The sequence below is a fragment of the Capsicum annuum genome, chromosome 4 (genome assembly GCF_002878395.1).
Source record: "Capsicum annuum cultivar UCD-10X-F1 chromosome 4, UCD10Xv1.1, whole genome shotgun sequence".
Taxonomy (NCBI): domain Eukaryota; kingdom Viridiplantae; phylum Streptophyta; class Magnoliopsida; order Solanales; family Solanaceae; genus Capsicum; species Capsicum annuum.
In genome coordinates, this window is record NC_061114.1 from 213,524,965 (window position 1) to 213,537,536 (window position 12,572).

The window sequence follows — 12,572 nt, forward strand, 5'->3', positions numbered from 1 at the left end:
TAAATTTAACTAAAAATTACACAAATACACAACTTATGTTTCCAATATTACAAAAAAATTCCAACTCCCTAAATATATTACAAAAGTTCAAATATATACACAGAATGTTATGTATATATCGGTTATGTTATGTATATTAATAAAGAGAGTAACGTAATTAAAAAAGTGGGGGAGAGTACAATTACTTCCAAAGGGTTGGTATTTATACTAAATTTAATAAGTTCAATTTTCACGATTCTTAGCTACTAAGCTTTTATGAGTTAAATACTCTTATAAGTTCTAGATATTATATGATTTTGTCAAATATACGAGTTAATTCATAATTGAATTCATTAAGCCGCGTTTCATACGCCAAGAGTGGGAAGGAAGAAGATGAAGGATTCTTTGGTGACATAGCAAGACAGTAAGAGGTCCACACGTAGAAAACAAATAAAATATGACGACGTAATATCAAAACTCTTACACGAAGGCTTATCGAAAATAACCATACAAAACATCATTTCAAGATCCTGCTTATAAAATCACACTGAATATATTATTATTGATCTAGTTGTCGGACTAGTTGCATTTGATTTATGGAATGTTGCGCAAAAGGTTAGATGTGCTTCCTACGTAAGTTCAAAGTTACTGCGTTTGGATTTTTTCTTTTGCACCTTATTTAGTGATATTTAAATTAATCTAGCTAATTTAACAATCACTTCCTTAAATAATCAAAAACCACTTAACAATCCAAACAACCAAAAGCCAAAGACCATAGTGATTTTCTGTTTTGTCGACTTCTTTAGTTAGAACTTAGAAGGCTGGTTCACAAAATCATCCACAACACTAGCAAATAATCATACTCTTTTCGAGAAACCAGGCTCTGGCCTTTTGTTTTAGATTGAAATGAAACTAAATCAGTCAATTTGCTCTTCCCCACCCCAGAAATTCACTATAATCATACAAAAGCTATAAGAATTTCCATAACGGAAGAGTTATTTCGCTCTTAGTTTGCAACTTTCAGAACCCTAAACATCAAGAAACCCTCGTTAAATTCATCCAAAAAATTAAAAGGTAATGCAAAAAATTGGTGAAGTGACTTAACTAGGCAAGAATGTATATATAAGTAAAACACATATCACACATCCATTGATTGTGAGCTGAACACCGGAAATTGATATATTTAGCAGGAAATAGTTGTACATCAACGTCCCTATTATCCAAAGGAAAAGACCTACTTACAAGTTTTGCTAAAGAAAGCACTTGCAACAAATCAAAATAACCCCTCTCACTTCACCAAGAGATTTTCTGCCACACAGCCACATTATAACAGACTGACTAGCAGATATTCTCACCAAAACACTAAAACAGTTGAAGCCAACGGAACTGCAAATTATTACTCAAAGCCTAGATCTATCAAAGACGAGGAGGATGAACCTGTTGAGTTTATTATTATGCAACATAAGAGATGGGGTATATATATTTACAGAAACCTCGCAAGAGGAGGGGACAGTTGAGAAGAATTAGGATATGATACAGTAAAACTAAAATACAAATTACAACTTGATAAATTTTCAGCTGGTTTGGGATCCAAAATTTTCAATCGACTTCGTTAACTATACATTACACTCTTTTCTCTCTTCCCAAGCCAGCTTGTCCAACACATAAACTTCATATCCAGGCATCTGTAGTTAAACAAGCATGTCAATACAACACAAGCAAGACTTGTTACACCAACCACATTCATGAAACTAAAGCAACCCGGTCAAAATGCAAAGAAGCTTCAGCAATGACAAATGGTTCAGTAAACAACTCTACGTGAGGATACAACATTTTGCTGGTGTACATAACACTCCTCGACATTCTCTCCACTTTACCAACCGAATAGAACACCCTCGTTTGGAAATAATTTAATGAACTAGTGTGGTCCATAGGATAAGTCATATTATAGTGACCAGTGTACATTGCCGTGCATTAAATTTAACTCCAAACCCCCATCCCAGGAGCAAATCTTCGGTAAGCCATCTAGTTAAGAGTCGTCAATATGGGCCAGGCCCGTTGGGCCAGCCCGACCCAGTTTGTAATTTGATGGAGTTGGGCTTCAATTTTTGCTAGCCCGGCCCGGATAAGCCCGTGGCCTGTAGGGCTTGAGCAATGTGGGTTGAGCTAGCCCGTAAGTCAAATGCGTTCAACTATTTAGATTGCTTATTAGTATTTTTATTTGGTTTGAAGGATATCATGCCAAAAGTTATTTAATTTCGCAATTAGGAGTATTTTTTGGGGGTGTTGGAGACTTGATTAACAAGTATTAACACTATGCAATATTATCTGGTAATATTTATGTTTATTAACATTCTAAAATTAAATTATAAAATATTATTTTCTTAAAAGTGGGCTAACCTGTAAGGCCCGCAGCCCACAGAGTAATATTGTGGGCCTGGTGTAATGATGGGCCAGCCCGGCCTGGCCCGTCAAACTCAAAGCCCGTGTGGGCTAGCCCGGATGGGCCGACCCGTATTGACAGCTCTACATCTAGTAGGTCATCTATAAATGTCGCAAGAGCATGAAACTTGCACCACTTAACATTAATACTTACAGATAAAAGAGTGTCCTATGAACAGCAAAAACTGGGTAACATAGTGAGCACAATTACTATGGACGTATACACAAAAAGAAATTATTAGTCTTCCAACTAATAGCAATAGCCTATATCACTGTTTGCACCCAAAAAGACCAAACAAGAAAATAATAGCCCTTAGTATTAGAGAAAATATTCTTGATCTATATTAGTTTCGCCTCAATGAGCATCTTTACATTGCCGCACTTTTGACCCATTGAGCTTTCAAATCTAAAGACAAATGACACTATAACCATACACATCTTCAAATTATTGCAACTAAAACGTGACTGGAATCATATTATTAGATGCAACTTGAACATTTTTGCAAAAATCACTGGTAGCTCTTGAGACTTCTAAGTGCTCCTTATCAGGAAGAAGTTTGACAACTACCTATTCTCCCAGTTTAGCCTTGTGAACAAGATAGCAGTTATAATATTCCTCTGGAATAATATATCTTCTCCAACTCTTTGGAACATCTAGCCGAGTGCTTGAACACTTTTTACAATGATACCAAACAAAAATATCCTGACTAATATTCATGTAATGACAGCTATTGGTCAAAGTCCCTCTAGAGATAAGTGAAAGAAACCAGTTAGTCTGTGTGGTTCCTTTTGTTTTTCCCCCTGCGGGAGAGGGTTTTTTCTTTTTTTTTTTTTTTTGCGGGGCTTGATTCCTTTAATAAGGTCGTTCCATAGGGTGGCTTCAACTAGTTGTGTCTTTAACCATTCTTATTCATGTATTAATAACCCTAGTATTTCTGATGCCATGGTTTGCTATGTATACATGGTTTGAGAGATGAATTTCAGAGTTAGTACAGAATATCTTGCCAAAGAGACTTGACAATTCAACAAATTAGGGGGATACAGGGTGGAGAGATGCTTTGGGACTTGAGATTTCAAAGGGATATTCAATATTGGGAAGTGGGTGAATTTCAAAGATAGATAGCTTTATCATACGCAAGTCAATCCGGTGGATAGGCTGGATGGCTGGAGGTGGGGACTGGGAAATAATGGTGTGTGTTCTGTGAAGTCCTCTTATAAGAAACGTTTGATTATAGTGTAGTCTGATTTCCCATATAATGCAATATGGGTTCCTAAGGTGCCAAGAAAGGTGTGCTTTTTACGTGGCTAGCTACTAGAGGGGTGATTCTGACAGCAGAAAATCTTAGAAAGCGGAAGGTTATTTGCATTATTTGGTGATACATGTGTAAGGAGACGGGCGAGCACATGGATCATCTTCTTATACATTGTGGGTTAACCAAGAGATTATGTTGGGATATGTGGTCGGGCAGCCCATGGGCATTGCCAAATACTGTGGAAGAGCCTATGTTCAGCTGGAAGAACGGGAGGAGGAGAAGACAAAGGGCTTGGAACATGGTTCCGCTTGCTTTAATGTGGGTTGCTTGGAGAGAGAAATAGGAGAGCTTTGGAGTAACTCAGTTAAGGGGCAGCCTCTGATCCCTCAATTTCTTCTGGTGTAAGCAAAAAGTTCCCAGTTGTATAGATGACTGGGTGGAGTTGCTAGAGAATCATGTTCTGCAGATTCTATACTTTTTGGTTTACTATACGGCCAGTCTGTCCATGTTTACGAATGAATATACCAACACTTTTACCTGATCAAAGAAAAAATTAGTACTACATAGGGGTATAACTAAGTTATATATAGTTGGAAACACTACCAAAAAAGGGATTAAATAATAATACCAAAGCTAACACTAGTACTATTTTCTAGAATACATCCTACCAGACAACCCTTTGATTTGTCTTTGATCTGACAAACAATTATATAACTGTTGTTCCCCAAACCCAAGCTAATCCACGGTTTGCTATAAAAATATCAAAGTCCATTTTGTTCCGATATGAACCCATTTCATTACAATATTCAAAAGGTTGTTTAATCAGTCAGATAAGCATATATGTGAATTTTGATATACCCGTCTTAATAACAGTAATAGTTGTTCCAAGTTACTTTTAAGTTACTTTCTCAATCTCTAATAGACAAAGTCAGTCATCAGGAAGGATACATTTACCATGCATCACTGTTGTCATTCTAGCCTTATCGACGAAACTTTATCAGGATAAAATTGCTAGGAAGTAGCGGAGCTATGAATTTTAGATATTGGTATGCAATTTCTCAAACAAGTCGTCGTCAAAAAAGTACCGATTCTAGAATATGTAGGTACTCGGACAAGGTGATCAAAAGCGCACACGTCAATAATTAAGTCAGAGTGGAACTTTCAGGTATATCAACTAAACATTTTTCCTTAGGAAAATTAAATTACAAGGGTTAAATAACAACGTGCCATACCAGTATTTAAGAGAATCGGGTTAACATTCTCAGCTTTGTGTGCATTCAAATGGATGTAAACTGCCTTCTGTAAACTCATGCATCCTAAATCGCTCCAAAAACTCGAAAGGCCTGCAGAAAACAATATGGATAGCTCGCAGTTATCAGAAACTACAAGAAATAGTATAAATAGGAAGAATATTCATTTCGCATCTATTAGATATATTGCAATCTCACCAAGAAGTACATGGTTTATTGTATTTCTTAAGGTGCCTTGCAACCAGAATGCAGAGAAAGACGCCCGCCCTTTAAAGGAGCGGGAACAGAGGCCTGTAATTATGAAAAGATTGGAAGATCTGGCCAAAGAAGGTGATAGCCCTGGCCAAAGGAGGAAGACAGGGTTTGAGCTAACATAAAGTAGCTACTAACAGAAGAGGAGGAACAGGGCTATGAGCTACCATGCCCAGGCTTTGGACAAAAAGGACAGATCATAAATAATTGTATCACCCGAATAAGAAATTACGCAGAGTCTGCTTCTCGATAGTCGATTCCCCATTGGAGTTTTAATGGGTGTACAATAGGAGTTAATGTTTCAAAGCAGCTGTAAAATTAATTGAGAGTAAAAATGATAAGCCTGTTGAGTCTTACAAGACAGCTTCACGAGTCCGGCACAATCTGCGTTGATTGCTTTCCATTGCATCTAACACGTTAGAAGTTTCTGGTCCTGCAGCTCCACTGGCCACAAGGGAAGGGACAGAAGCAGTCGGAGTCCAAATCTGAAAGAGATACATGACTATGGATATGTAAATTTGTCATTACCCATAGTGACAACTGACAACCACTCCCAAGTACTTGCGACATTCTCTCTCACCTTAATGGTGTTATCAATTCCACTGGTAGCCACAATGCAATCATATGGGTGGCACTGCACACAATTTACAACTGAAAAGGGGTGAAGGCCGAGACATTAGACAAGGCATGACGAGTTAAAGTATAAGTTTAACAAATTTATGAGAACAGAGAAAAATACCAGCCTCATCTCCATGCAGCATTTTTATCAATCTACCAGTTCTTTTCTCCCAAATAAACCATCTGCCATCATCACTTCCACTAGCAATATATTCACCTGTACAATGATTTTTACAACATATCCACAGAGATCCTTATAATAAATGGCAAGGGTGCTTAACAGCCATTAATTTACATGATGATCAGCACAGGAATAGAATGGATCCATCCGACACATTTCAAATTTGAAAGTAGCCTAGAAAACTTCAAATTCAACTCACTATCAACAATCCTTATCAAAATAGTATCCCATTTCCTTCAGACTACGCACAAGCACAACACCCCCACCCCTCACCAGCAACCAAAGTGAAAACTAAATGGAGTCTCAAACTTGCAACAGAACAACAATTATGCCTCAACTTAACTAATAATTGACTATACGAACAACAACATACCCAGTGTAATCCCACACGTTGGATCTGGGGAGGGTATGCTGTACACAGACATCATCCCTACTTTTATGGGGTAGAGAGGCTGGTTCAATAGGGCTGACTACACTAATCATTCAATATCACTATCACGGTATCTAAAAACCCATTTCATACAACACTCATTAGTTGGGATTTTATGACGAAACTAACATCTAACACTTGGTTCTCTATATTTGCTACTGCTTCACAAATATCTAAGCAAACTAAAGAACTACCGGCAAACTTAAGGTTCTCCACATTTACTACTCGCTTACAAAACTAAAAACAGAATAAAGAACTGTCCGTAAACACTAACATAATAATTAACATCACTAGAGAAGCTCATATATTAGTTGGTGTTTTATGTGTAAGGGATCGGCTGAAAATGTTGATCATCTCCTTCATTGCCAGGTTGTTTTACGGTTATGTGGAAATTTTGATAATATTGCTTTGGAATTTATTGGATGATGCCAGTCACCCTGAACGAGGTATTGTTTAGTTGGAGAAGTGGAAGGGGGAAGAGAAGGCGCAGGTTTCGGAATATTCCCCCACTAGCATTTATGTACATTGTTTGGATAGAAATAAATAGGAGTGTTCTTGAAAGAGTAGACATGAATTTTGTACCGTAGAGGAGTAGCCTCTTATCCCTTATTTCTTTTTGGTGTACCCATGAGATCCTCATAGTTATTGAAGATAGGGCGTCATTTATAACAAACCATATCTTTTTGTAGGTTTTTCTATCTTTTGGTAATGCTCATGTATACGGCCTTTTGTCGCTGCCCAAACACTGACAAAATCTTATTACTTTATCAAAAAAATTACATTAAATTCACTCAGCCTCAATCTCTTATCATCAATTATGGATCTTTTGCTTCCATTTGTTCTGTTTTTAGCACGTCCATTTGGATTCTTGGAGATTGGTCTTTTGACACATTTCTTTTTACGTGGATTAAGATCTACCTCATCCTCTTTTAACACCTGCAACCATCATAATGTCACACAAACAGGCACAGACTTTAATGTCTGTAGGTCTAATCTCTTACTTCAATAAATCCTTCTGAAAGAGATTGAAGGGGAAAAAGCAGGTGTTCTACCATCAATATTTTCAACTATAATGACCTGATACTATTTCAGCATAAACACGAAGATGGAGAATACCTCGCTCACCAAGAAAGCTCGCTTGTTTGATGTCAGTGCCTACATTGCAATGACCAACATATCTTTGCTTCATATCTATCACTGCTGCAGGCTGCAATACAATTTGAGAGAAACAAAAAAGGACACTGTTTAAACAGGGAAACAAACTTGATATTGAAAGACAAGACGTACATGCATCTATGTAACAAGGGAAAAGAAATTTCTCTGAGCAAAGACATTCAAGTTTTTAATTTATGGCTTCCTGAACATTTCGACATCTTTTTTAGCAAATGAAATCTATGACTGCCTACAATTCTGAAAATTATTAATCAGTCAGCAGGATGAGCATGTCGACGCATTTTGACAAATGAAACTCGCTTCTCCCAAGAACAACAACTGCAATTCAATAAATCGTCTACAGGATGGTATATCAAAGATAATTACTATGATCAATTGGATGCATTTGATTATTTGTTCCACTTCTCACAGTTCAGCTGATTTTTTTAAAGCAACAGCAGTTTATCTCACCTTCTAAGACCTACTATGACCTTTGAAATTTACATAAAACCTCTTAACTGTTGGTCAAATAAGCAAAACAAAATTCAGTTCCATATGAAAATGAGCAAATTATGAGAACAATCTCCAGGACACAAGCAAGTGTTGGAGCAGGGGATTCATAGCAACAGAAACCAGCAAGTCATCACTCACAATCTACTCAGACCAACCATCAAGAGAAGCTATATGCTTTAAGTTATAGCAAAAATCCAAGTTTAAAAATTGATGCTGGAAGGAGACGCAAGTTGATATTAGAGACTTTGGGTTAGATTAACTTTGCGGCGACAACGAGAAAGAGAGACTGATCAGGGAAAAATAACCTAACCAGATGTTTGAGATATAACGATTTAATATCATATCCAGAATTATTGTTTCACTCATGACCTCATTAGACAAAAAAGACTCAATAAAGTAGAAAGATGCACAAGTAGATCAACGCAAACACAACGCAGTAAAAGGATAGAAAATGAAGATCCTGTCTGAACCCGGAAAATAAAAGGGAGACCAAACAACTTCACAGCACAGGAAAACCAAACTCAAGCCAAACCTGGTAAGCTGTTTTCTCTTTTTGATGACTAGAGGTTGGCGAACCACAAGGACAATTTGCCCGTCCAGTCTCCCCAGTGGAATCACCTCTCCTATGGATTCTCAAGTTCAAACTTCCATGGAGGACATTAGGATCAACATCTCGTCCTTCATCACCGGATATCGATGTTTCAAAAGCCAATTCTAACTCATCATCATCATCAGAATCATCTCTTTCAGACCTGGGACCATCTTGTGATGCATCACTGTTTGCATCTGAACGATAAAGTATGTCACTTAGGGATAACACTCTTCCTGCCCGTGGATCAGATCTAGATTCTCCGCCATTTGCCTTATTTGTTTTGTCTGCTTCAGCTGTAAATCCAGGCATATTGTTGGTATGAATTAAAGCATGAATATGGATTAGAATTTTGTTCCCAACGAGAACAAGCTCTAGTGAGCTGAATCTACATCCTCAACACTAATGAATTCTCTACAGCTATACATGCATAGAAATAACTCTAAAATCATTCTGACACACAAACTATGACAAAATTTCTGAAACATTAATCAGGCAAACAAGAACTAAATTGACATCGAGGTGAAGGAACCAGAGCTTCCAAACGACGGTAGAGCATACAGGAAAACATGAAGATGGTCCTTATGGTGGCGACATAAACAACACAAACCCATCAAATTAAGGTGCACAGCAGGGTCGCACATAACTCATCAGCTAGTCATGGACAGAAAAAGCAAACAAGATTACAGAAGTATCTGGTCTCAACATTTATTCCCTTCCCCTAAAACCTCCTCTCTCTTAACGGCAAAAGGGAAAAGAAAAGGAAAGATTTACAAAGTAGAATATATTCAGTGGAATTCTAGTGTTTCAATAGTAGGATTTTATAGAGCTGGCATTGATACCAGCTGAACATTATTTTTTTAAGCTAGAAATACAATTGCAAGCTCAATGTAAGTTACTTACCTGCAGAAATATGTTCTTTTATACTTTCCACCTTTAATGCAACTTCAGAATCAGATGGAGCCAAGGATTGAGTGCCAATAGCAAACTCCAATGCTTCTTTGTGCTTACCCAACTGCAGGCAATATCGGTGACAGCTCACAAAATCAAGTGACAAATGAAAATCAGACTAATAATCTCAATCGTTTTACATATTATCCTTGTCTAGATGTATCTTATGTAGCTATAACAACATATAATACATAAGTATACAATATGGAGGATTCATGCATATTTGATAGCAAACCAAGGAAGACGTATTCCTGATCAACATACTAAACAAGGTCTTCCCATTCCCTATGCAATTTTAATAGTAAACATCCTTGGGAGACGGGAAGATTATCAAGTGCTAGTAAGATCATTTACAAGGGTTCCTAATAAGAGTGACCACTAAAATCCACTTTTCCAATGTTATACCATGTCTTAGAAGAAAACTTAATCCAGAGAGAATCAAAAAATTTTAAATGATTTTGATACTATATCATAGTACGACAAACACATAAATCGCCTAACATTTTGAGTACATCAGGAATATGATGCACAATTACCTTTGAAATTTCTCACTGGCAACTCATACTCCAACGGAAATTTGGCAAAAATAAAACGCCAGAGAAGGAAGATAACAAGCGGGCAAGAAAACCATATGGCTATGAGGATCAGAACCATGAAAGGGAAGATGAGAGCAAAACCCATTTGGTAATTGTCCCTTAACTCTATCCAGTATATGAACAAAAAACTTTAGCCACAAAGTTCATACAAACACTGAATAACATACCTGTGAAAGAGCATCAGCGATCAAAAGAAGAGGCCTAAAGGAGGATGAATTGAGCTTTCTAGCTCTATGACAGTCTCTTATAGCCATATGTGCATCATTTTTCCACTTCCTCTGATAAAAGCCAAAAAAGTTTCTAATTAGGTATATAATCCTTAAAGAACTGCTAATTACAATACAATCAGGAAATTGTCCGACTTACGATACCTTCAGCAATATTGCTGCACGAGTGCATAAGCATTCGAAGATTAGAAGCGGGCCGATCTCATCCCTGCAACTGTCTAAAACTTCATTACAAGCTTCTATCCCATAATAAAAGTTGGAATCTTCTTTCAAAGACTTCACTGCCATCTGAATCAATCTTTTGCATTTTTCTAGCTGAAGAAAAGGAAAGAACGATGATTAAGATATGTCGCTCTATAGCAAGAGAAACCAAAATGCAGTTTTTAACCAATTTCAGCCAGGAGGCAGGAGACCACGGGAGGGTTAAAGAAGGAAGAATAACCTTGGCAGCTGGAATTCTTTTTGATGAAGAACCATTTAAAAGTATTCCACTAACTGATGATTGTAATTCGATTCCGTTGATCAAGGGAGAAAAATTCATCAGGTTTGACACATCTCCGGAGGTATATGAGATAGAACTTCCACGTGCTACAACAAATTAAAAGCAACATAAATCATAAGTCAATAACATAAGCAGAGCTTCAAGTACGACTTATCTTAAACTTACAAGCACATAGAATGTAATATGTCAGAAGGTAGCAGAGAACCAAGTTACTTTCAACTCACAGTCACTTTTAGTTATGAAATGCAAGTTGACAAGGCTAAAATTATTTGGCAATTAATCCTTGAATGACGCCCAGAATAACTGGAATGAGTGCATGCTCATGCACAAAGGGTTACTTTTTTAACTTAAACAAAATAAATTAGGTAATTACACGAATGCTGTACCAAGGTGGCATCAAAATACAAGAAGTGATCCTGACATGAGTGTAACATTCACCAAAAGAAAGACCACATTCAACAAATGGTAAAATGAAGAAAAATACAAGTTTGCCCTCCCTTAACGAGGCCACCACCTTGACAAGAATGAAGAGCAACTTAAAGAGTATCTTACAGGAATCACTCGTATAAAACAGGCTTCCCATCACAAAGTGCTCTATGGTCCAACCATCACCACCCCACCCCAAAAACCCCTCCCGCATTGATTACACATTAGATGACCCAGACAGGTCACATGCTTATTTAGTAATATTACACATCTTCTTTCCACCAAATTGCTCATCTTTCACACTTGTTAAATTTCTAATTGAAGTTGGATTCAGTAAGAGGAGGAACATAGTATAATAATTGACATATTGAATAAGTGAAATAAAAAGGGCAACCCAGTGCACTAAAGCTCCCGTTATGCGCAGGGTGGTCTAGGGAAGGGCCGGATCTAAGGATACTGAATAAGTGAAATGTCTAACAGAATTCTTCAAGTACTTGAACCCATTTAGCTAATAATGATGGATTCTGTACCCATCAATCTTGGATTCTCACCTTAAGACAGTTTCATTTGGTTATGAAAGAAAAGGCTCCAGTGTTGAGACATATGTTAGATTCACCACATATCTCAGGCATTTCAAAAACTGAAAGCACAACCATACAAGGTAGCAGCGAAACATAATCAATAACAAAAATATTTATTATAAGGAAAAGTATAACCGAAGTTACATACCAGGATTCACATCCATCAAGTATACATGTTCTCCACTATAGCTAAGCAAAACCTCTTCTCCATTGGGACTAAATGCGACATGAGTCATATGCAAGTTAGAACGTCCCTGAGGAAAAAAGAGAAAAAAATTCAGCAGCATCCCTTTCCGAAGCCACGTCATAATCCACAATATCGAGAAATAAATTGCTCATTCTTGGTGCAAGCTAGCTTGACTTTGGCTAGTGCTTTGGAGATGGGGGAGAAGTTGAACAGTAGGGGGGACTTAGGAGAGTAGAGGGGATGTGGATAGTATGTGGGAGACGACTGTTAGTTGCATTAGGGAAACTGCTAGAGAGGTGTTGGGTGTCTTGAGAGGTCGATCTGGCAAGCATCGAGGGGACGGGTGGTGGAACGAAGAGGTTCAGAGGAAGGTGGAGTCTAAGAAGGTGGCTTATGCTAAGTTGGTTAAGAGCAAGGATGATGAGGAGAGGCAGACGAATAAG

General features: G+C 37.5%; 1 protein-coding gene across 4 annotated transcripts in view; it reads right to left on the reverse strand.

Annotated features, from left to right (window-relative positions):
- Positions 1-1,408: 1,408 nt before the first annotated feature.
- Positions 1,409-12,572, reverse strand: part of LOC107867393 (protein ALTERED SEED GERMINATION 2) — a 35,320-nt gene continuing 24,156 nt past the window's right edge. Inside the window, exons 9-20 of one of the 4 annotated variants that reach the window (XM_016713609.2) lie at positions 12,091-12,196; positions 10,876-11,021; positions 10,578-10,748; positions 10,374-10,484; positions 9,563-9,674; positions 8,603-8,955; positions 7,522-7,612; positions 5,916-6,011; positions 5,757-5,827; positions 5,534-5,661; positions 4,907-5,017; positions 1,409-1,664 (exon numbers count right to left, since the gene is read on the reverse strand). In XM_016713609.2, coding sequence (XP_016569095.1) covers positions 4,936-5,017; positions 5,534-5,661; positions 5,757-5,827; positions 5,916-6,011; positions 7,522-7,612; positions 8,603-8,955; positions 9,563-9,674; positions 10,374-10,484; positions 10,578-10,748; positions 10,876-11,021; positions 12,091-12,196 — 1,467 coding nt within the window. In that variant the 3' untranslated portion in view covers positions 1,409-1,664; positions 4,907-4,935. Of the gene's footprint in view, positions 1,665-4,906; positions 5,018-5,533; positions 5,662-5,704; positions 5,828-5,915; positions 6,012-7,521; positions 7,613-8,602; positions 8,956-9,562; positions 9,675-10,373; positions 10,485-10,577; positions 10,749-10,875; positions 11,022-12,090; positions 12,197-12,572 lie in introns of those variants that run through there. The other 3 variants (XM_016713611.2, XR_007054620.1, XR_007054621.1) reach the window with 3 other exon arrangements.